Here is a 26,573-nt window from a genome sequence, read left to right on the forward strand (position 1 = left end):
AGCCTTAGATCCCATGTGGGTTAGCCTGTCTTCCTGTAGTAGTTCTGTCAGCCTTAGATCCCATGTGGGTTAGCCTGTCTTCCTGTAGTAGTTCTGTCAGCCTTAGATCCCATGTGGGTTAGCCTGTCTTCCTGTAGTAGTTCTGCCAGCCTTAGATCCCATGTGGGTTAGCCTGTCTTCCTGTAGTAGTTCTGTCAGCCTTAGATCCCATGTGGGTTAGCCTGTCTTCCTGTAGTAGTTCTGTCAGCCTTAGATCCCATGTGGATTAGCCTGTCTTCCTGTAGTAGTTCTGTCAGCCTTAGATCCCATGTGGATTAGCCTGTCTTCCTGTAGTAGTTCTGTCAGCCTTAGATCCCATGTGGGTTAGCCTGTCTTCCTGTAGTAGTTCTGTCAGCCTTAGATCCCATGTGGGTTAGTCTGTCTTCCTGTAGTAGTTCTGTCAGCCTTAGATCCCATGTGGGTTAGCCTGTCTTCCTGCAGTAGTTCTGTCAGCCTTAGATCCCATGTGGGTTAGCCTGTCTTCCTGTAGTAGTTCTGTCAGCCTTAGATCCCATGTGGATTAGCCTGTCTTCCTGTAGTAGTTCTGTCAGCCTTAGATCCCATGTGGGTTAGCCTGTCTTCCTGTAGTAGATCTGTCAGCCTTAGATCCCATGTGGGTTAGCCTCCCTTCCTGCAGTAGTTCTGTCAGCCTTAGATCCCATGTGGGTTAGCCTGTCTTCCTGTAGTAGTTCTGTCAGCCTTAGATCCCATGTGGGTTAGCCTGTCTTCCTGTAGTAGTTCTGTCAGCCTTAGATCCCATGTGGGTTAGCCTGTCTTCCTGTAGTAGTTCTGTCAGCCTTAGATCCCATGTGGGTTAGCCTCCCTTCCTGCAGTAGTTCTGTCAGCCTTAGATCCCATGTGGGTTAGCCTGTCTTCCTGTAGTAGTTCTGTCAGCCTTAGATCCCATGTGGATTAGCCTGTCTTCCTGTAGTAGTTCTGTCAGCCTTAGATCCCATGTGGGTTAGTCTGTCTTCCTGTAGTAGTTCTGTCAGCCTTAGATCCCATGTGGGTTAGCCTGTCTTCCTGTAGTAGTTCTGTCAGCCTTAGATCCCATGTGGGTTAGCCTGTCTTCCTGTAGTAGTTCTGTCAGCCTTAGATCCCATGTGGGTTAGCCTGTCTTCCTGTAGTAGTTCTGTCAGCCTTAGATCCCATGTGGGTTAGCCTGTCTTCCTGTAGTAGTTCTGTCAGCCTTAGATCCCATGTGGGTTAGCCTCCCTTCCTGCAGTAGTTCTGTCAGCCTTAGATCCCATGTGGGTTAGCCTGTCTTCCTGTAGTAGTTCTGTCAGCCTTAGATCCCATGTGGGTTAGCCTGTCTTCCTGTAGTAGTTCTGTCAGCCTTAGATCCCATGTGGGTTAGCCTGTCTTCCTGTAGTAGTTCTGTCAGCCTTAGATCCCATGTGGGTTAGCCTGTCTTCCTGCAGTAGTTCTGTCAGCCTTAGATCCCATGTGGGTTAGCCTGTCTTCCTGTAGTAGTTCTGTCAGCCTTAGATCCCATGTGGGTTAGCCTGTCTTCCTGTAGTAGTTCTGTCAGCCTTAGATCCCATGTGGGTTAGCCTGTCTTACTGTAGTAGTTCTGTCAGCCTTAGATCCCATGTGGGTTAGCCTGTCTTCCTGTAGTAGTTCTGTCAGCCTTAGATCCCATGTGGGTTAGCCTGTCTTCCTGTAGTAGTTCTGTCAGCCTTAGATCCCATGTGGGTTAGCCTGTCTTCCTGTAGTAGTTCTGTCAGCCTTAGATCCCATGTGGGTTAGCCTGTCTTCCTGTAGTAGTTCTGTCAGCCTTAGATCCCATGTGGGTTAGCCTGTCTTCCTGTAGTAGTTCTGTCAGCCTTAGATCCCATGTGGGTTAGCCTGTCTTCCTGTAGTAGTTCTGTCAGCCTTAGATCCCATGTGGGTTAGCCTGTCTTCCTGTAGTAGTTCTGTCAGCCTTAGATCCCATGTGGGTTAGCCTGTCTTCCTGTAGTAGTTCTGTCAGCCTTAGATCCCATGTGGGTTAGCCTGTCTTCCTGTAGTAGTTCTGTCAGCCTTAGATCCCATGTGGATTAGCCTGTCTTCCTGTAGTAGTTCTGTCAGCCTTAGATCCCATGTGGGTTAGCCTGTCTTCCTGTAGTAGTTATGTCAGCCTTAGATCCCATGTGGGTTAGCCTGTCTTCCTGCAGTAGTTCTGTCAGCCTTAGATCCCATGTGGGTTAGCCTGTCTTCCTGCAGTAGTTCTGTCAGCCTTAGATCCCATGTGGGTTAGCCTGTCTTCCTGTAGTAGTTCTGTCAGCCTTAGATCCCATGTGGGTTAGCCTGTCTTCCTGTAGTAGTTCTGTCAGCCTTAGATCCCATGTGGGTTAGCCTGTCTTCCTGCAGTAGTTCTGTCAGCCTTAGATCCCATGTGGGTTAGCCTGTCTTCCTGTAGTAGTTCTGTCAGCCTTAGATCCCATGTGGGTTAGCCTGTCTTCCTGTAGTAGTTCTGTCAGCCTTAGATCCCATGTGGGTTAGCCTGTCTTCCTGTAGTAGTTCTGTCAGCCTTAGATCCCATGTGGGTTAGCCTGTCTTCCTGTAGTAGTTCTGTCAGCCTTAGATCCCATGTGGATTAGCCTGTCTTCCTGTAGTAGTTCTGTCAGCCTTAGATCCCATGTGGGTTAGCCTGTCTTCCTGTAGTAGTTCTGTCAGCCTTAGATCCCATGTGGGTTAGCCTGTCTTCCTGTAGTAGTTCTGTCAGCCTTAGATCCCATGTGGGTTAGCCTGTCTTCCTGCAGTAGATCTGTCAGCCTTAGATCCCATGTGGGTTAGCCTGTCTTCCTGTAGTAGTTCTGTCAGCCTTAGATCCCATGTGGGTTAGCTTGTCTTCCTGTAGTAGTTCTGTCAGCCTTAGATCCCATGTGGGTTAGCCTGTCTTCCTGTAGTAGTTCTGTCAGCCTTAGATCCCATGTGGGTTAGCCTGTCTTCCTGTAGTAGTTATGTCAGCCTTAGATCCCATGTGGGTTAGCCTGTCTTCCTGTAGTAGTTCTGTCAGCCTTAGATCCCATGTGGGTTAGCCTGTCTTCCTGCAGTAGTTCTGTCAGCCTTAGATCCCATGTGGGTTAGCCTGTCTTCCTGTAGTAGTTCTGTCAGCCTTAGATCCCATGTGGGTTAGCCTGTCTTCCTGTAGTAGTTCTGTCAGCCTTAGATCCCATGTGGGTTAGCCTGTCTTCCTGTAGTAGTTCTGTCAGCCTTAGATCCCATGTGGGTTAGCCTGTCTTCCTGTAGTAGTTCTGTCAGCCTTAGATCCCATGTGGGTTAGCCTGTCTTCCTGTAGTAGTTCTGTCAGCCTTAGATCCCATGTGGGTTAGCTTGTCTTCCTGTAGTAGTTCTGTCAGCCTTAGATCCCATGTGGGTTAGCCTGTCTTCCTGTAGTAGTTCTGTCAGCCTTAGATCCCATGTGGGTTAGCCTGTCTTCCTGCAGTAGTTCTGTCAGCCTTAGATCCCATGTGGGTTAGCCTGTCTTCCTGTAGTAGTTCTGTCAGCCTTAGATCCCATGTGGATTAGCCTGTCTTCCTGTAGTAGTTCTGTCAGCCTTAGATCCCATGTGGATTAGCCTGTCTTCCTGTAGTAGTTCTGTCAGCCTTAAATCCCATGTGGGTTAGCCTGTCTTCCTGTAGTAGTTCTGTCAGCCTTAAATCCCATGTGGGTTAGCCTGTCTTCCTGTAGTAGTTCTGTCAGCCTTAGATCCCATGTGGATTAGCCTGTCTTCCTGCAGTAGTTCTGTCAGCCTTAGATCCCATGTGGGTTAGCCTGTCTTCCTGTAGTAGTTCTGTCAGCCTTAGATCCCATGTGGGTTAGCCTGTCTTCCTGTAGTAGTTCTGTCAGCCTTAGATCCCATGTGGGTTAGCCTGTCTTCCTGTAGTAGTTCTGTCAGCCTTAGATCCCATGTGGATTAGCCTGTCTTCCTGTAGTAGTTCTGTCAGCCTTAGATCCCATGTGGATTAGCCTGTCTTCCTGTAGTAGTTCTGTCAGCCTTAGATCCCATGTGGGTTAGCCTGTCTTCCTGTAGTAGTTCTGTCAGCCTTAGATCCCATGTGGGTTAGTCTGTCTTCCTGTAGTAGTTCTGTCAGCCTTAGATCCCATGTGGGTTAGCCTGTCTTCCTGCAGTAGTTCTGTCAGCCTTAGATCCCATGTGGGTTAGCCTGTCTTCCTGTAGTAGTTCTGTCAGCCTTAGATCCCATGTGGATTAGCCTGTCTTCCTGTAGTAGTTCTGTCAGCCTTAGATCCCATGTGGGTTAGCCTGTCTTCCTGTAGTAGTTCTGTCAGCCTTAGATCCCATGTGGGTTAGCCTGTCTTCCTGTAGTTGTTCTGTCAGCCTTAGATCCCATGTGGGTTAGCCTGTCTTCCTGTAGTAGTTCTGTCAGCCTTAGATCCCATGTGGATTAGCCTGTCTTCCTGTAGTAGTTCTGTCAGCCTTAGATCCCATGTGGATTAGCCTGTCTTCCTGTAGTAGTTCTGTCAGCCTTAGATCCCATGTGGGTTAGCCTGTCTTCCTGTAGTAGTTCTGTCAGCCTTAGATCCCATGTGGGTTAGCCTGTCTTCCTGTAGTAGTTCTGTCAGCCTTAGATCCCATGTGGGTTAGCCTGTCTTCCTGTAGTAGTTCTGTCAGCCTTAGATCCCATGTGGGTTAGCCTGTCTTCCTGTAGTAGTTCTGTCAGCCTTAGATCCCATGTGGGTTAGCCTCCCTTCCTGTAGTAGTTCTGTCAGCCTTAGATCCCATGTGGATTAGCCTGTCTTCCTGTAGTAGTTCTGTCAGCCTTAGATCCCATGTGGGTTAGCCTGTCTTCCTGTAGTAGTTCTGTCAGCCTTAGATCCCATGTGGGTTAGCCTGTCTTCCTGTAGTAGTTCTGTCAGCCTTAGATCCCATGTGGGTTAGCCTGTCTTCCTGTCCGTTCCTGCTCACACACAAGCTTGTGCAGGCACCACACACACACACATCCACACACACGCAGACAGACATACACACACACACACACACACACATTTCCCCCGTATCTTTTCCGTTAAAGTTACCTTCACGTTAAGACAGTTGCACCAAACATTTTAAAGTTCATTTCCCCCTTAAAGGATGTTACAAAAAATGCCCATGAGGTCCCTTAACTGCTTCATTCAGAATGGACATCAATGTGAACAGCATCTTAGTGGAGGTGATCAGAATGGACATCAATGTGAACAGCATCTTAGTGGAGGTGATCAGAATGGACATCAGTGTGAACAGCATCTTAGTGGAGGTGATCAGAATGGACATCAATGTGAACAGCGTCTTAGTGGAGGTGATCAGAATGGACATCAATGTGAACAGCATCTTAGTGGAGGTGATCAGAATGGACATCAATGTGAACAGCATCTTAGTGGAGGTGATCAGAATGGACATCAATGTGAACAGCATCTTAGTGGAGGTGATCAGAATGGACATCAATGTGAACAGCATCTTAGTGGAGGTGATCAGAATGGACATCAATGTGAACAGCATCTTAGTGGAGGTGATCAGAATGGACATCAATGTGAACAGCATCTTAGTGGAGGTGATCAGAATGGACATCAATGTGAACAGCATCTTAGTGGTGATCAGAATGGACATCAATGTGAACAGCGTCTTAGTGGAGGTGATCAGAATGGACATCAATGTGAACAGCATCTTAGTGGAGGTGAATGTTCCTAATTCCTTTGCCCTCGTTGCTAAAGCAAAACTTAAACCACCTAGCTAGTTAGCTAGCTAAGTAAATTATGGAAAGTAGTAGTTTTAGGTTGAAGATAGGGACAGTGACAAGTCGTTTGTTGTTTTGGGTCTGTACTCCAGCACTTTGGATTTGAAATGATACAATGAATATGAGGTGAAACAGCAGACTATTAGCTTTCATTTGAGGCTATTTTCAACCATGTCGAGTGAACCGTTTATAAATCGTTTTGTACACAGTCCCCCAAATTCAGTTATACATGTATTCAAGTAGTAAACAGTATTTGGTTCCATATTCATAGCAATGACTACATGATGAGTGAGAACGTTACAGAGGCATAAATATCAAACCCCCCCAAAATGCTAACCTCCCATGTTATTGTAATGGTGAGAGGTTAGCATGTTTTAGGGGTATGATATAAAATGCTAACCTCCCCTGTTATTGTAATGGTGAGAGGTTAGCATGTTTTAGGGGTATGATATAAAATGCTAACCTCCCTGTTATTGTAATGGTGAGAGGTTAGCATGTTTTAGGGGTATGATATAAAATGCTAACCTCCCCTGTTATTGTAATGGTGAGAGTTTAACATGTTTTAGGGGTATGATATAAAATGCTAACCTCCCCTGTTATTGTAATGGTGAGAGTTTAGCATGTTTTAGGGGTATGATATAAAATGCTAACCTCCCCTGTTCTTGTAATGGTGAGAGGTTAGCATGTTTTAGGGGTATGATATAAAATGCTAACCTCCCATGTTATTGTAATGGTGAGAGGTTAGCATGTTTTAGGGGTATGATATAAAATGCTAACCTCCCTGTTATTGTAATGGTGAGAGTTTAGCATGTTTTAGGGGTATGATATAAAATGCTAACCTCCCCTGTTATTGTAATGGTGAGAGGATAGCATGTTTTAGGGGTATGATATAAAATGCTAACCTCCCCTGTTATTGTAATGGTGAGAGTTTAGCATGTTTTAGAGGAATGATATAAAATGCTAACCTCCCCTGTTATTGTAATGGTGAGAGGTTAGCATGTTTTAGGGGTATGATATAAAATGCTAACCTCCCCTGTTATTGTAATGGTGAGAGTTGAGCATGTTTTAGGGGTATGATATAAAATGCTAACCTCCCCTGTTATTGTAATGGTGAGAGTTTAGCATGTTTTAGGGGTATGATAATAAATGCTAACCTCCCCTGTTATTGTAATGGTGAGAGGTTAGCATGTTTTAGGGGTATGATATAAAATGCTAACCTCCCCTGTTATTGTAATGGTGAGAGGTTAGCATGTTTTGGGGGTATGATATAAAATGCTAACCTCCCCTGTTATTGTAATGGTGAGAGGTTAGCATGTTTTAGGGGGATGATATAAAATGCTAACCTCCCATGTTATTGTAATGGTGAGAGGTTAGCATGTTTTAGGGGGTATGATATAAAATGCTAACCTCCCCTGTTATTGTAATGGTGAGAGTTTAGCATGTTTTAGGGGTATGATATAAAATGCTAACCTCCCCTGTTATTGTAATGGTGAGAGGATAGCATGTTTTAGGGGTATGATATAAAATGCTAACCTCCCCTGTTATTGTAATGGTGAGAGTTTAGCATGTTTTAGAGGAATGATATAAAATGCTAACCTCCCCTGTTATTGTAATGGTGAGAGGTTAGCATGTTTTAGGGGTATGATATAAAATGCTAACCTCCCCTGTTATTGTAATGGTGAGAGTTTAGCATGTTTTAGGGGTATGATATAAAATGCTAACCTCCCCTGTTATTGTAATGGTGAGAGTTGAGCATGTTTTAGGGGTATGATATAAAATGCTAACCTCCCCTGTTATTGTAATGGTGAGAGTTTAGCATGTTTTAGGGGTATGATAATAAATGCTAACCTCCCCTGTTATTGTAATGGTGAGAGGTTAGCATGTTTTAGGGGTATGATATAAAATGCTAACCTCCCCTGTTATTGTAATGGTGAGAGGTTAGCATGTTTTGGGGGTATGATATAAAATGCTAACCTCCCCTGTTATTGTAATGGTGAGAGGTTAGCATGTTTTAGGGGGATGATATAAAATGCTAACCTCCCATGTTATTGTAATGGTAAGAGGTTAGCATGTTTTAGGGGTATGATATAAAATGCTAACCTCCCCTGTTATTGTAATGGTGAGAGGTTAGCATGTTTTAGGGGGTATGATATAAAATGCTAACCTCCCCTGTTATTGTAATGGTGAGAGGTTAGCATGTTTTAGGGGTATGATATAAAATGCTAACCTCCCCTGTTATTGTAATGGTGAGAGTTTAGCATGTTTTAGGGGTATGATATAAAATGCTAACCTCCCCTGTTATTGTAATGGTGAGAGTTTAGCATGTATTAGGGTACCTTCAGAAAGTATCCACACCCCTTGACTTTTTCCACATTTTGTTGTTTTGCAGCCTGCATTTAAAATGAATTACATTTATATATGTAGTCGATGACCTACACAAACAACAAATAATGTCAAAGGAGAAAAGCTCATTATTAAGCTAAGGACCCTGGGACTAAACACCTTCTTCTGCAACTGGATACTGGACTTCCTGACGGGCCAAGTACATCACTGGGGCCAAGCTTCCTGCCATCCAGGATCTATATACCAGGCGGTGTCAGAGGAAGGGCCTAAAAATTGCCAAAGAGTCCAGACACCCTAGTCACAGACTGTTCTCTCTGCTACTGCACGGCAAGCGGTACCGGAGCGCCAAGTCTAGGTCCAAGAGGCTTCTAACCAGCTTCTACCCCCAAGCCATAAGGCTCCTGAACAGCAAATCAAATGGCTACCCGGACTATTTGCATTGATCCCGCAAAACTTTTTACGCTGCTGCTACTCTCTGTTTATTATCTATGCATAGTCACTTTACCTCTACCTACATGTCCATATTACCTCAATTACCTCGACTAACCTGTGTCCCCGCACATTGACTCTGTACCTGTACCCCCTGTATATAGCCTTGCTACTGTTATTTTATTGTTTCTTTTTAATTGAGTTATTTTTCTATTTTCTTCTTTTTACATCAGTTGACTTTAGTAACACTTAACTTAACACTTATTTTTCTTAAAACTGTATTGTTGGTTAAAGGCTTGTAAGTAAGCATTTCACTGTACACCTGTTGTATTCGGCGTATTTGAAAAATAAAATTAGATTTGACCACTTAGTTAATCCACAATAGTAACCTAATTCACAGAGTGAAAAGATGGAAGCCTGTACAGAATACAAATATTCCAAAACATGCATCCTGTTTGCAAAAAGGAACTAAAGTAATTCTGCAAAAAATATGGCAAAGCAATTAACCTTGTGTCCTGAATACAAAGTGTTATGTTTGGGGCAAATCCAATACAACACATCACTGAGTACCACTCTACATATTATCAAGCATAGTGGTGGCTGCATCATGTTATGGGTATGCCTGTAATCGTTCTGGCCTGGGGAGTTTTTCAGGATAAAAAATAAATGGAATGGTGCTAAGCACAGGAACAATCCCAGAGGAAAACCTGGTTCAGTCTGCTTTCCACCAGACACTGGGAGTTGAATTCACCTTTCAGTAGGACAATAACCTAAAACAAAAGGCCAAATCTACACTGGAGTTTCTTATCAAGAAGACAGTGAATGTTCCTGAGTGGCCTAGTTACAGTGTTGAATTAAATCTGCTTAGAAATGTATGGAAACACCTGAAAATGGTTTCCTAGCAATGATCAACAACCAATTTGACAGAGCTTAAAGAATTTATAAAAAATAATGGGCAAATGTTGCACAATGCAGGTGTGGAAAGCTCTTAGAGACTTACCCCCAAAGACTCCCAGCTGTAATCGCTGCCAAAGGTGATTCTAACATGTATTGTCTCAGGGGTTTGAATACTTATCTAATCAAGACATATTTATTTTTTCATATTATTTTACAAATGTTAGAATTTTTCTTCCACTTTGACATTCCAGAGTATTTTGTGTAGATCGTAGACTGTCACATATAGGCCAGGTGTCAAGAAGCAGTTGCAGAAGGTCCTTTTAATAATGAAGAACGCAGTTAAATGAAACATGAGAAGCATACAGAAAGTGAATGGAAAAAAACAACACTGCCTGATGACTGAGGCTACTGAGGACTAAATAAAGGGAAGGTAATCAATGTGATGATGAAGTCCAGGTGTGTGTAATGATGGGACCAGGTGTGTATAATGATGACCAGGTGTGTGTAATGAAGGACCAGGTGTGTGTAACGATGGGGATCAGGTGTGCGTAACGATGGGGATCAGGTGTGCGTAACGATGGGGATCAGGTGTGTGTAATGAAAGGGACCAGGTGTGCGTAACGATGGGGATCAGGTGTGCGTAACGATGGGGATCAGGTGTGTGTAACGATGGGGATCAGGTGTGCGTAACGATGGGGATCAGGTGTGCGTAACGATGGGGATCAGGTGTGTGTAATGAAAGGGACCAGGTGTGCGTAACGATGGGGATCAGGTGTGCGTAACGATGGGGATCAGGTGTGTGTAACGATGGGGATCAGGTGTGCGTAACGATGGGGACCAGGTGTGCGTAACGATGGGGACCAGGTGTGCGTAACGATGGGGACCAGGTGTGCGTAACGATGGGGACCAGGTGTGCGTAACGATGGGGACCAGGTGTGCGTAACGATGGGGACCAGGTGTGCATAACGATGGGGACCAGGTGTGCGTAACGATGGGGATCAGGTGTGCATAACGATGGGGACCAGGTGTGCGTAACGATGGGGACCAGGTGTGTGTAATGATGGACCAGGTGTGTGTAATGATGGGGACCAGGTGTGTGTAATGATGTAGACCAGGTGTGTGTAATGATGGACCAGGTGTGTGTAATGATGGACCAGGTGTGTGTAATGATGGACCAGGTGTGTGTAATGATGGACCAGGTGTGTGTAATGATGGGGATCAGGTGTGTGTAATGATGTACCAGGTGTGTGTAATGATGGAGCAGGTGTGTGTAATGATGGACCAGGTGTGTGTAATGATGGACCAGGTGTGTGTAATGATGGGGATCAGGTGTGTGTAATGATGGACCAGGTGTGTGTAATGATGGACCAGGTGTGTGTAATGATGTAGACCAGGTGTGTATAATGATGGAGCAGGTGTGTGTAATGATGGACCAGGTGTGTGTAATGATGGTGCCAGGTGTGTGTAATGATGGGGATCAGGTGTGTGTAATGATGGGGATCAGGTGTGTGTAATGATGATTGCCAGGGCCGGTGGTTAGTAGATAGGCGACGTTGAATGCCGGAGCGGGTGAGTGGGTGTGACAGTAACAGACTTTTGGGGCTGGATTCTGACATTCTGTTGGCACTAAGTGAATTTATCTCAAAACAACAAAAATGGTGTCACAATACGTAAAATAGATGGCATCATGAAGGAGGAAATGTATGTGGATATCTTGAAGAAACATCTCAAGACATCAGTCAGGAAGTTAAAGCTTGGTCGCAAATGGGTCTTCCAAATGGACAATGACCCCAAGCATACTTCCAAAGTTGTGGCAAAATGGCTTAAGGACAACAAAGTCAAAGTATTGGAGTGCCCTTCACAAAGCCCTGACCTCAATCCCATAGAAAATTTGTGGGCAGAACTGAAATAGCATGTGCGAGCAAGGAGGCCTACAAACCTGACTCAGTTACACCAGCTCTGTCAGGAGGAATGGGCCAAAATTCACCCAACTTATTGTGGTAAGCTACTTGTGGAAGGCTACCTGAAACGTTTGACCCAGTTAAACAATTTAAAGGCAATGCTACCAAATACTAAGTGAGTGTGTGTAAACTTCTGACCCACTGGGAATGTGATGAAAGAAAGAAAGAAAAGCTGAAATAAATAATTCTCTCTACTATTATTCTGACATTTCACATTCTTAAAATAAAGTGGTGATCCTAACATACCTAAGACAGGGAATTTGTATCCATGTATATCTCCATGTATATTATATGTCAGGAATTGTAAAAACTCAGTTTAAATCTATTTGGTTAAGGTGCATGTAAACTTCCGACTTCAACTATTTATCAACTTCTACTGTCCTCTAAAGCCCTTTCACATTATAGAAACATATTATATCAACTATAACTGTCCTCTAACCCTTTCATAATATAGAAACTTATTATAGAAACTATCCACACAGTCCCCAAGTCCAGAACAGACTATGGGAGGCGCACAGTACTACATAGAGCCATGACTACATGGAACTCTATTCCACATCAGGTAACTGATGCAGCAGTAGAATCAGATTTAAAAAACAGATTAAAAAATACCTTATGGAACAGCGGGGACTGTGAAGCAACACAAACATTGGCACAGACAAATGCATACACACACACACACACACACACACACGATAACATACGCACTATACATACACATGGATTTAGTACTGTAGATATGTGGTAGTGGTGGAGTAGGAGCCTGAGGGCACACAGTGTGTTGTGAAATCTGTGAATGTATTGTAATGTTTTTAAAACTGTATAACCTGCCTTAATTTTGCTGGAACCCAGGAAGAGTAGCTGCTGCTTTGGCATAATAAATGTATCCATAATAAATACAAATACATCAAATTCCTTCCACTGTTCTCTGAGACTGAACACCATTATTAAAAGAATCGTGAACCTAAAGAAACTAACCTCAACCCTCACAGGGTCTCTCATCTAGTCACTTCCTGTTAAAACAGGACACTGACTGACGTGACTCAGCAACAGGAAGTTGGCTTCCTCTTTGACAAAGCAAAGCATTATGGTAGCTTGGAGGACAGACATCATACCACACATACTAACCTAAAACAATCCTCAAATCTCCGAAGCCCCTTAGAACTAACAGCTAACCCTAACACAAAACCAGACACTCAACCTAACTCTACATTCATTAGAACCCTTAGGCACCTGCTGTAGAACACACAGACACTATTTAGAACATTCTGGTATGATTTAGAACATTCAGACTGTATTTAGAACATTCAGACACTATTTAGAACATTCAGACTGTATTTAGAACATTCAGACTGTATTTAGAACATTTAGAACATTCAGACTGTATTTAGAACATTCAGACTGTATTTAGAACATTCAGACACTATTTAGAACATTCAGACACTATTTAGAACATTCAGACTGTATTTAGAACAGTCAGACTGTATTTAGAACAGTCAGGCTGTATTTAGAACAGTCAGGCTATATTTAGAACATTCAGACTGTATTTACAACATTCAGACACTATTTAGAACATTCAGACACTATTTAGAACATTCAGACACTATTTAGAACATTCAGACACTATTTAGAATATTCAGACTGTATTTAGAACATTCAGACTGTATTTAGAACATTCAGGCTGTATTTAGAACAGTCAGGCTGTATTTAGAACAGTCAGGCTGTATTTAGAACATTCAGACACTATTTAGAACATTCAGACTGTATTTAGAACATTCAGACTGTATTTAGAACATTCAGACTGTATTTAGAACATTCAGACTGTATTTAGAACATTCAGACAATATTTTGAACATTCAGACACTATTTAGAACATTCAGATTGTATTTAGAACATTCAGACAATATTTTGAACATTCAGACACTATTTAGAACATTCAGATTGTATTTAGAACATTCAGACACTATTTAGAACATTCAGACACTATTTAGAACATTCAGACACTATTTAGAACATTCAGACACTATTTAGAACATTCAGAATGTATTTAGAACATTCAGACACTATTTAGAACATTCAGACTGTATTTAGAACATTCAGACAATATTTAGAACATTCAGACACTATTTAGAACATTCAAACACTATTTAGAACATTCAGACACTATTTAGAACATTCAGACTCTATTTAGAACATTCAGACTCTATTTAGAACATTCAGACTGTATTTAGAACATTCAGACTGTATTTAGAATATTCAGACTGTATTTAGAATATTCAGACTGTATTTAGAACATTCAGGCTGTATTTAGAACATTCAGACTGTATTTACAACATTCAGGCTGTATTTAGAACATTCAGACACTATTTAGAACATTCAGACAGTATTTAGAATATTCAGACAGTATTTAGAATATTCAGACTGTATTTAGAACATTCAGACTGTATTTAGAACATTCAGACACAATTTACAACATTCAGACACTATTTAGAACATTCAGACACTATTTAGAACATTCAGACACTATCTAGAACATTCAGACACTATTTAGAACATTCAGACACTATTTAGAACATTCAGACACTATTTAGAACATTCAGACTATATTTAGAACATTCAGATTGTATTTAGAACATTCAGACACTATTTACAACATTCAGACACTATTTACAACATTCAGACACTATTTAGAACATTCAGACACTATTTAGAACATTCAGACTGTATTTAGAACATTCAGATTGTATTTAGAACATTCAGACTGTATTTAGAACATTCAGACACTATTTAGAACATTCAGACACTATTTAGAACATTCAGACTGTATTTAGAACATTCAGACTGTATTTAGAACATTCAAACACTATTTAGAACATTCAAACACTATTTAGAACATTCAGACTGTATTTAGAACATTCAGACTCTATTTAGAATATTCAGACTGTATTTAGAACATCCAGGCTGTATTTAGAACATTCAGACTGTATTTAGAACATTCAGGCTGTATTTAGAACATTCAGGCTGTATTTAGAACTGTATTTAGAACATTCAGACTGTATATAGAACATTCAGACTGTATTTACAACATTCAGACACTATTTACAACATTCAGACACTATTTACAACATTCAGACACTATTTACAACATTCAGACACTATTTAGAACATTCAGACACTATTTAGAACATTCAGACACTATTTAGAACATTCAGACTGTATTTAGAACATTCAGACACTATTTAGAACATTCAGACTGTATTTAGAACATTCAGACACTATTTACAACATTCAGACACTATTTAGAACATTCAGACTGTATTTAGAACATTCAGACACTATTTACAACATTCAGACACTATTTAGAACATTCAGACTGTATTTACAACATTCAGACACTATTTACAACATTCAGACACTATTTACAACATTCAGACACTATTTAGAACATTCAGACACTATTTACAAAATTCAGACACTATTTACAACATTCAGACACTATTTAGAACATTCAGACTGAATTTAGAACATTCAGACTGTATTTAGAACATTCAGACTGTATTTAGAACATTCAGTCTGTATTTAGAACATTCAGACTGTATTTAGAACATTCAGACTGTATTTAGAACATTCAGACACTATTTAGAACATTCAGACACTATTTAGAACATTCAGACACTATTTAGAACATTCAGACTGTATTTAGAACATTCAGACTGTATTTAGAACATTCAAACACTATTTAGAACATTCAGACACTATTTAGAACATTCAGACACTATTTAGAACATTCAGACACTATTTAGAACATTCAGACTGTATTTAGTACATTCAGACTGTATTTAGTACATTCAGACTGTATTTAGAACATTCAGACTGTATTTAGAACATTCATACTGTATTTAGAACATTCAGACACTATTTACAACATTCAGACTGTATTTAGAACATTCAGACTGTATTTAGAACATTCAGACTGTATTTAGAACATTCAGACTGTATTTAGAACATTCAGACACTATTTAGAACATTCAGACACTATTTAGAACATTCAGACTGTATTTAGAACATTCAGACTGTATTTAGAACATTCAAACACTATTTAGAACATTCAGACACTATTTAGAACATTCAGACACTATTTAGAACATTCAGACTGTATTTAGTACATTCAGACTGTATTTAGTACATTCAGACTGTATTTACAACATTCAGACACTATTTACAACATTCAGACACTATTTACAACATTCAGACACTATTTAGAACATTCAGACACTATTTACAACATTCAGACACTATTTATAACATTCAGACACTATTTAGAACATTCAGACTGAATTTAGAACATTCAGACTGTATTTAGAACATTCAGACTGTATTTAGAACATTCAGACACTATTTACAACATTCAGACTGTATTTAGAACATTCAGACTGTATTTAGAACATTCAGACTGTATTTAGAACATTCAGACACTATTTAGAACATTCAGACACTATTTAGAACATTCAGACACTATTTAGAACATTCAGACTGTATTTAGAACATTCAGACTGTATTTAGAACATTCAGACTGTATTTAGAACATTCAAACACTATTTAGAACATTCAGACACTATTTAGAACATTCAGACACTATTTAGAACATTCAGACACTATTTAGAACATTCAGACTGTATTTAGTACATTCAGACTGTATTTAGTACATTCAGACTGTATTTACAACATTCAGACACTATTTAGAACATTCAGACACTATTTAGAAATTTCAGACACTATTTAGAACATTCAGACTGTATTTAGAACATTCAGACTGTATTTAGAACATTCAGCCTGTATTTAGAACATTCAGACTGTATTTAGAACATTCAGACTGTATTTAGAACATTCAGACTGTATTTAGAACTGTATTTAGAACATTCAGACTGTATTTAGAACATTCAGACTGTATATAGAACATTCAGACTGTATATAGAACATTCAGACTGTATTTAGAACATTCAGACTGTATATAGAACATTCAGACTGTATATAGAACATTCAGACTGTATTTAGAACATTCAGACTGTATTTAGAACATTCAGACACAATTTACAACATTCAGACAGTATTTAGAACATTCAGACACTATTTAGAACATTCAGACACTATCTAGAACATTCAGACACTATTTAGAACATTCAGACACTATTTAGAACATTCAGACACTATTTAGAACATTCAGACTGTATTTAGAACATTCAGACACTATTTAGAACATTCAGACACTATTTAGAACATTCAGACACTATTTAGAACATTCAGACTGTATTTAGAACATTCAGACACTATTTACAACATTCAGACACTATTTACAACATTCAGACACTATTTACAACATTCAGACACTATTTACAACATTCAGACACTATTTAGAACATTCAGACACTATTTACAACATTCAGACACTATTTAGAACATTCAGACTGAATTTAGAACATTCAGACTGTATTTAGAACATTCAGACTGTATTTAGAACATTCAGACACTATTTACATAATTCAGACTGTATTTAGAACATTCAGACTGTATTTAGAACATTCAGACTGTATTTAGAACATTCAGACTGTATTTAGAACATTCAGACTGTATTTAGAACATTCAGACACTATTTAGAACATTCAGACACTATTTAGAATATTCAGACACTATTTAGAACATTCAGACTGTATTTAGAACATTCAGACTGTATTTAGAACATTCAGACTGTGTTTAGAACATTCAAACACTATTTAGAACATTCAGACACTATTTAGAACATTCAGACACTATTTAGAACATTCAGACTGTATTTAGTACATTCAGACTGTATTTAGTACATTCAGACTGTATTTAGTACATTCAGACTGTATTTACAACATTCAGACACTATTTAGAACATTCAGACACTATTTAGAACATTCAGACACTATTTAGAACATTCAGACTGTATTTAGAACATTCAGACTGTATTTAGAACATTCAGACTGTATTTAGAACATTCAGCCTGTATTTAGAACATTCAGACACTATTTAGAACATTCAGACTGTATTTAGAACATTCAGACTGTATATAGAACATTCAGACTGTATTTAGAACATTCAGACTGTATATAGAACATTCAGACTGTATATAGAACATTCAGACTGTATTTAGAACATTCAGACTGTATTTAGAACATTCAGACACAATTTACAACATTCAGACAGTATTTAGAACATTCAGACACTATTTAGAACATTCAGACACTATCTAGAACATTCAGACACTATTTAGAACATTCAGACACTATTTAGAACATTCAGACACTATTTAGAACATTCAGACTGTATTTAGAACTTTCAGACACTATTTAGAACATTCAGACACTATTTAGAACATTCAGACACTATTTAGAACATTCATTCTGTATTTAGAACATTCAGACACTATTTAGAACATTCAGACTGTATTTAGAACATTCAGACACTATTTACAACATTCAGACTGTATTTAGAACATTCAGACTGTTTTTAGAACATTCAGACACTATTTAGAACATTCAGACACTATTTAGAACATTCAGACACTATTTAGAACATTCAGACTGTATTTACAACATTCAGACTGTATTTACAACATTCAGACACTATTTAGAACATTCAGAAACTATTTACAACATTCAGACACTATTTAGAACATTCCGGGACCATTTAGAACATTCAGAAACTATTTACAACATTCAGACACTATTTAGAACATTCCGGGACCATTTAGAACATTCCGGGACCATTTAGAACATTCCGGGACCATTTAGAACATTCAGACACCATTTAGAACATTCAGACTGTATTTAGAACATTCAGACTGTATTTAGAACATTCAGACACTATTTAGAACATTCAGACTGTATTTAGAACATTCAGACTGTATTTAGAACATTCAGACACTATTTAGAACATTCAGACTGTATTTAGAACATTCAGACACTATTTAGAACATTCAGACACTATTTAGAACATTCAGACTGTATTTAGAACATTCAGACTGTATTTAGAACATTCAGACTGTATTTAGAACATTCAGACACTATTTAGAACATTCAGACACTATTTAGAACATTCAGACACTATTTAGAACATTCAGACTGTATTTAGAACATTCAGACACTATTTAGAACATTCAGACTGTATTTAGAACATTCAGACACTATTTACAACATTCAGACTGTATTTAGAACATTCAGACTGTATTTAGAACATTCAGACACTATTTAGAACATTCAGACACTATTTAGAACATTCAGACACTATTTAGAACATTCAGACTGTATTTACAACATTCAGACTGTATTTACAACATTCAGACACTATTTAGAACATTCAGAAACTATTTACAACATTCAGAAACTATTTGCAACATTCAGACACTATTTACAACATTCAGACACTATTTAGAACATTCAGACACTATTTAGAACATTCAGACACTATTTAGAACATTCAGACACTATTTACAACATTCAGACACTATTTAGAACATTCAGACACTATTTACAACATTCAGACACTATTTAGAACATTCAGACATTATTTAGAACATTCCGGGACCATTTAGAACATTCAGACACTATTTAGAACATTCCGGGACCATTTAGAACATTCCGGGACCATTTAGAACATTCCGGGACCATTTAGAACATTCAGACACCATTTAGAACATTCAGACTGTATTTAGAACATCCAGACACTATTTAGAACATTCAGACACTATTTAGAACATTCAGACACTATTTACAACATTCAGACACTATTTACAACATTCAGACACTATTTACAACATTCAGACACTATTTACAACATTCAGACACTATTTAGAACATTCAGACACTATTTACAACATTCAGACACTATTTAGAACATTCAGACTGAATTTAGAACATTCAGACTGTATTTAGAACATTCAGACTGTATTTAGAACATTCAGACACTATTTACATAATTCAGACTGTATTTAGAACATTCAGACTGTATTTAGAACATTCAGACTGTATTTAGAACATTCAGACTGTATTTAGAACATTCAGACTGTATTTAGAACATTCAGACACTATTTAGAACATTCAGACACTATTTAGAATATTCAGACACTATTTAGAACATTCAGACTGTATTTAGAACATTCAGACTGTATTTAGAACATTCAGACTGTGTTTAGAACATTCAAACACTATTTAGAACATTCAGACACTATTTAGAACATTCAGACACTATTTAGAACATTCAGACTGTATTTAGTACATTCAGACTGTATTTAGTACATTCAGACTGTATTTAGTACATTCAGACTGTATTTACAACATTCAGACACTATTTAGAACATTCAGACACTATTTAGAACATTCAGACACTATTTAGAACATTCAGACTGTATTTAGAACATTCAGACTGTATTTAGAACATTCAGCCTGTATTTAGAACATTCAGACTGTATTTAGAACATTCAGACTGTATATAGAACATTCAAACTGTATTTAGAACATTCAGACTGTATATAGAACATTCAGACTGTATATAGAACATTCAGACTGTATTTAGAACATTCAGACTGTATTTAGAACATTCAGACACAATTTACAACATTCAGACAGTATTTAGAACATTCAGACACTATTTAGAACATTCAGACACTATCTAGAACATTCAGACACTATTTAGAACATTCAGACACTATTTAGAACATTCAGACACTATTTAGAACATTCAGACTGTATTTAGAACTTTCAGACACTATTTAGAACATTCAGACACTATTTAGAACATTCAGACACTATTTAGAACATTCAGACACTATTTACAACATTCAGACTGTATTTAGAACATTCAGACTGTTTTTAGAACATTCAGACACTATTTAGAACATTCAGACACTATTTAGAACATTCAGACACTATTTAGAACATTCAGACTGTATTTACAACATTCAGACTGTATTTACAACATTCAGACACTATTTAGAACATTCAGAAACTATTTACAACATTCAGACACTATTTAGAACATTCCGGGACCATTTAGAACATTCAGAAACTATTTACAACATTCAGACACTATTTAGAACATTCCGGGACCATTTAGAACATTCCGGGACCATTTAGAACATTCCGGGACCATTTAGAACATTCAGACACCATTTAGAACATTCAGACTGTATTTAGAACATTCAGACTGTATTTAGAACATTCAGACACTATTTAGAACATTCAGACTGTATTTAGAACATTCAGACTGTATTTAGAACATTCAGACACTATTTAGAACATTCAGACTGTATTTAGAACATTCAGACACTATTTAGAACATTCAGACACTATTTAGAACATTCAGACTGTATTTAGAACATTCAGACTGTATTTAGAACATTCAGACTGTATTTAGAACATTCAGACACTATTTAGAACATTCAGACACTATTTAGAACATTCAGACTGTATTTAGAACATTCAGACTGTATTTAGAACATTCAGACACTATTTAGAACAATCAGACACTATTTAGAACATTCAGACTGTATTTAGAACATTCAGACACTATTTAGAACAATCAGACACTATTTAGAACATTCAGACTGTATTTAGAACATTCAGACACTATTTACAACATTCAGACACTATTTAGAACATTCAGACACTATTTAGAACATTCAGACACTATTTAAAACATTCAGACACTATTTAGAACATTCAGACACTATTTAGAACATTCAGACACTATTTAGAACATTCAGACTGTATTTAGAACATTCAGACACTATTTACAACATTCAGACACTATTTAGAACATTCAGACACTATTTAGAACATTCAGACACAATTTAGAACATTCAGACACTATTTAGAACATTCAGACTGTATTTACAACATTCAGACACTATTTAGAACATTCAGACTGTATTTAGAACATTCAGACACTATTTAGAACATTCAGACTGTATATAGAACATTCAGACTGTATATAGAACATTCAGACTGTATTTAGAACATTCAGACTGTATATAGAACATTCAGACTGTATATAGAACATTCAGACTGTATTTAGAACATTCAGACTGTATTTAGAACATTCAGACACTATTTAGAACATTCAGACTGTATTTACAACATTCAGACACTATTTAAAACATTCAGACACTATTTAGAACATTCAGACACTATTTAGAACATTCAGACACTATTTAGAACATTCAGACTGTATTTAGAACATTCAGACACTATTTACAACATTCAGACACTATTTAGAACATTCAGACTGTATTTAGAACATTCAGACTGTATATAGAACATTCAGACTGTATTTAGAACATTCAGACTGTATATAGAACATTCAGACTGTATATAGAACATTCAGACTGTATTTAGAACATTCAGACACTATTTACAACATTCAGACACTATTTAGAACATTCAGACTGTATTTACAACATTCAGACACTATTTAAAACATTCAGACACTATTTAGAACATTCAGACACTATTTAGAACATTCAGACACTATTTAGAACATTCAGACTGTATTTAGAACATTCAGACACTATTTAGAACATTCAGACACTATTTAGAACATTCAGACACTATTTAGAACATTGACACTATTTAGAACATTCAGACACAATTTAGAACATTCAAACACTATTTAGAACATTCAGACTGTATTTAGAACATTCAGACACTATTTAGAACATTCAGACTGTATTTAGAACATTCAGACACTATTTAGAACATTCAGACTGTATTTAGAACATACAGACTGTATTTAGAACATTCAGACTGTATTTAGAACATTCAGACTGTATTTAGAACATTCAGACACTATTTAGAACATTCAGACACTATTTAGAACATTCCGGGACCATTTAGAACATTCAGACACTATTTAGAACATTCCGGGACCATTTAGAACATTCAAGGACCATTTAGAACATTCAGGGACTATTTAGAACAGTGTCCTGCGTTCCATTGACCTTTACTGCATCAATTGTAACGTTGTCACGGTAATGTCACACCAAAGGAAGTGATGTGTGTGTGTGTGTGTGTGTGTCAGGCAGAGCTGTAATCCTACCTCTCTGTTCAGCCATGGTCTGTATCACTTAGCAGTGGTATAATAGTCTTTCTATTCTCTCTCTCTCTCCCCCCTCTTGCTCTCTATAACCTTCCCCCTCCCTCTCTCTCTCCTCTTCTCTCTAACATACAAACGGCTCTCTTTGCTCTCTATCTTCCTTCCTTTCCTCTCTCCTCTCCTCCCTTTCTCTCCCCTCCTTTCTACCTCGCTCTCTTTCACACACACTGCTCTCTCCTCCACCCTTACGCTGCACCTCTATCTATCAACAGGCTCTTTATTAGAACAAGCTGCCAGCCTCCTCTCTCTCTCTACCCTCCTCCCCCTCTCTTTTCTCTCCTCCCTCTTCCTCTCTACCCTCCTCCCCTCTCTTTTCTCTCCTCCCACTCCAACCTCTCAACTCCCTCCTCTCTCCTCCCTCTCTTCTCTCCTCACTCTCATTCTTCTCTTTTCTCGCATCCCACGCTAACCTCACCTCAACACTCCCCCCTCTCGCTTTTCTCCTCACGTCTCGCTTCTCTTCTCTCCTCCCACTCCAATCTCACCTCAACAATCCCCCCTTTCTCTACCCTCCTCCTCCTCTCTCTTCCTTCCTCCTCCTCTCTCCTCCCACTCCAACCTCTCAACACTCACTTCTCTCCTCTCATCCCCCTCTCTCTTCTCTACCCTCCTCCCCTCTCTACACTCTCCCCTCTCTACACTCTCTCCCCCTCTTCCCCCTCTCTCTACCCTCCTCCCCCTCTCTCTTCTCGCCTCCCCTCTCTCTACCCTCCTCCCCCTTCTCTACCCTCCTCCCCCTTCTCTCCCCCCCTCCAACCACCCCTCAACACACCGTCCTCTCAGTTTCTCTCGCTGGGTTCAAGGAGGGCTGGGTACATCTAAATGTGTGTGTGTACATATATAATCATATTTTGACCCTTTCTCTTTCGTGTTTCTTCAATGTTTCCTAATTTTTCATTTTGATAGTCTGAAAGTGATTAATCAGCTCTTTTAGTTCCTCAAACACACAGACTGGTTGACTAATAACAAAAGGGGAAGGGTTAGGGAGACAGACAGAGAGAGAGATGGTGAGAGAGAGGCAGACAGATTGAGACAGAGAGGGTGGGTGGGGGAGATGAGAGTAGGAGATACAGAGAGGAGAGAACATTGTTAGTGTGGTGCCTATCGTGGTCGCCTCACAAACAAAATGTCCACGGTTAGAAACCGGGCTGAAACAGAAAGCTCCGCTTTTCATGAGTGAATTCAAATACATGCAACGGATATCAGTAAAAATCTGTTTACTCCTTGTGCTTCAAGTCGCAGTTTCTGTAGTCTAGTGGTTATCACCTTAGACTAACACGCGGTGGCCAGTAGTGTAAAACCAGTTTCTGTAGTGTAGTGGTTATCACCTTAGACTAACACGCGGTGGCCAGTAGTGTAAAACCAGTTTCTGTAGTGTAGTTGTTATCACCTTAGACTAACACGCGGTGGCCAGTAGTGTAAAACCAGTTTCTGTAGTGTAGTGGTTATCACCTTAGACTAACACGCGGTGGCCAGTAGTGTAAAACCAGTTTATGTAGTGTAGTGGTTATCACCTTAGACTAACACGCGGTGGCCAGTAGTGTAAAACCAGTTTCTGTAGTCTAGTGGTTATCACCTTAGACTAACACGCGGTGGCCAGTAGTGTAAAACCAGTTTCTGTAGTGTAGTGGTTATCACCTTAGACTAACACGCGGTGGCCAGTAGTGTAAAACCAGTTTCTGTAGTGTAGTGGTTATCACCTTAGACTAACACGCGGTGGCCAGTAGTGTAAAACCAGTTTCTGTAGTGTAGTGGTTATCACCTTAGACTAACACGTGAGACATGGTTGAATCCCACCCAGGGACACATTCATATTTATAACACATTGTTACACTATAGTTAAAACAGGGATCACATGACAGCACAGTTACCTTGTTTATTAAAAGAAACACTTTATTCCCTCAGGATTTGTTACACTGTACTTAATAAAGATGAATCAGTTTATGGATTTTTTTCAATTGTCTTCAATTCTTTATTATAATAATGTTTATTCCCCAAGACAAAATCATTTTACAGGAGAGAAGAGGGGACTCACTATGATGAACTCATTTTACAAGAGAGGAGGGGACCCACTGTGATGAACTAGTTTTACAGGAGAGGAGGGGACCCACTGTGATTAACTAGTTTTACAGGAGAGGGGACCCACTGTGATGAACTAGTTTTACAGGAGAGGAGGGGACCCACTGTGATTAACTAGTTTTACAGGAGAGGAGGAGACCCACTGTGATTAACTAGTTTTACAGGAGAGGAGGGGACCCACTGTGATTAACTAGTTTTACAGGAGAGGAGGGGACCCACTGTGATTAACTAGTTTTACAGGAGAGGAGGAGACCCACTGTGATTAACTAGTTTTACAGGAGAGGAGGGGTCCCACTGTGATGAGCTAGTTTTACATGAGAGGAGGGGACCCACTGTGATTAACTAGTTTTACAGGAGAGGAGGGGACCCACTGTGATTAACTAGTTTTACAGGAGAGGAGGAGACCCACTGTGATTAACTAGTTTTACAGGAGAGGAGGGGACCCACTGTGATGAACTAGTTTTACAGGAGAGGAGGGGACCCACTGTGATGAACTAGTTTTACAGGAGAGGAGGAGACCCACTGTGATTAACTAGTTTTACAGGAGAGGAGGGGACCCACTGTGATGAACTAGTTTTACAGGAGAGGAGGGGGACCACTGTGATGAACTAGTTTTACAGGAGAGGAGGGGACCCACTGTGATGAACTAGTTTTACAGGAGAGGAGGGGACCCACTGTGATGAACTAGTTTTACAGGAGAGGAGGGGACACTCTGTGATGAACTAGTTTTACAGGAGAGGAGGGGACACTCTGTGATGAACTAGTTTTACAGGAGAGGAGGGGACCCACTGTGATGAACTAGTTTTACAGGAGAGGAGGGGACCCACTGTGATGAACTAGTTTTACAGGAGAGGAGGGGACCCACTGTGATGAACTAGTTTTACAGGAGAGGAGGGGACCCACTGTGATGAACTAGTTTTACAGGAGAGGAGGGGAACCACTGTGATGAATTAGTTTTACAGGAGAGGGGACCCACTGTGATTAACTAGTTTTACAGGAGAGGAGGGGAACCACTGTGATTAACTGAGTGCCTCTAAAGAACAAGAGAGATGGAGAGGAGGGGAACCACTGTGATTAACTGAGTGCCTCTAAAGAACAAGAGAGATGGAGAGGAGGGGAACCACTGTGATTAACTGAGTGCCTCTAAAGAACAAGAGAGATGGAGAGGAGGGGAACCACTGTGATTAACTGAGTGTCTCTAAAGAACAAGAGAGATGGAGAGGAGGGGAACCACTGTGATTAACTGAGTGCCTCTAAAGAACAAGAGAGATGGAAAGGAGGGGAGCTGTTCTGAGACCATACTGCTGGTGTCCTGTAGTGTAGTGGTTATCACGTTCTCTTCACACGCGAAAGGTCCCCGGTTCGAAACCGGGCAGAAACAGTGCTCTTTGACACATCCAGTAAGAACTGTATTTATAGCAGAGAATAATAATATTTTGGAAATTCAAATACATGCAGTGAATATCAGTAAAATTTGGTTTAGTCCTTGCAAAAATCCCATGCAGCAGTTTCTGTAGTGTAGTGGTTATCACGTTCGCGTCACACGCGAAAGGTCCCCGGTTTGAAACTGGGTGGAAACAGTGCTCTTTGACACATTCAGTAAGAACTGTATTTATAGCAGAGAATAATAATATTTTGGAAATTCAAATACATGCAGTGAATATCAGTAAAATTTGGTTTAGTCCTTGCAAAATTCACATGCAGCAGTTTCTGTAGTGTAGTAGTTATCACGTTCGCTTCACATGCGAAAGGTCCCCGGTTCGAAACCGGGAGGAAACAGTGCTCTTTGACACATTTAGTAAGAACTGTATTTATAACAGAGAATAATAATATTTTGGAAATTCAAATACATGCAGTGAATATCAGTAAAATTTGGTTTAGTCCTTGCAAAAATCACATGCAGCAGTTTCTGTAGTGTAGTGGTTATCACATTCGC

The 26,573-nt window shown here is 39.3% G+C and overlaps 1 protein-coding gene and 2 non-coding genes across 4 annotated transcripts in view; 2 read left to right on the top strand and 1 right to left on the bottom strand.

The window, feature by feature from the left end:
* LOC120036384 (ectonucleoside triphosphate diphosphohydrolase 1-like) overlaps positions 1 to 22,649 on the bottom strand; it is a 67,371-nt gene extending 44,722 nt beyond the window's left edge. For both annotated transcript variants that reach the window (XM_038982854.1, XM_038982855.1), the window contains exon 1: positions 22,502 to 22,649. In XM_038982854.1, the coding sequence (XP_038838782.1) occupies positions 22,502 to 22,517 (16 nt within the window). In that variant the 5' untranslated portion in view covers positions 22,518 to 22,649. The remainder of the gene's footprint in view (positions 1 to 22,501) is intronic.
* A 3,295-nt stretch (positions 22,650 to 25,944) lies between these two features.
* On the top strand, positions 25,945 to 26,018 carry trnav-cac. Its single transcript has one exon. It is a non-coding gene; the product is annotated as a tRNA-Val (tRNA).
* Positions 26,019 to 26,343: 325 nt separating this feature from the next.
* trnav-cac lies at positions 26,344 to 26,416 on the top strand. Its single transcript has one exon. It is a non-coding gene; the product is annotated as a tRNA-Val (tRNA).
* Positions 26,417 to 26,573: the final 157 nt, after the last annotated feature.

This window comes from Salvelinus namaycush, unplaced genomic scaffold, assembly GCF_016432855.1.
Source record: "Salvelinus namaycush isolate Seneca unplaced genomic scaffold, SaNama_1.0 Scaffold1323, whole genome shotgun sequence".
NCBI lineage: Eukaryota > Metazoa > Chordata > Actinopteri > Salmoniformes > Salmonidae > Salvelinus > Salvelinus namaycush.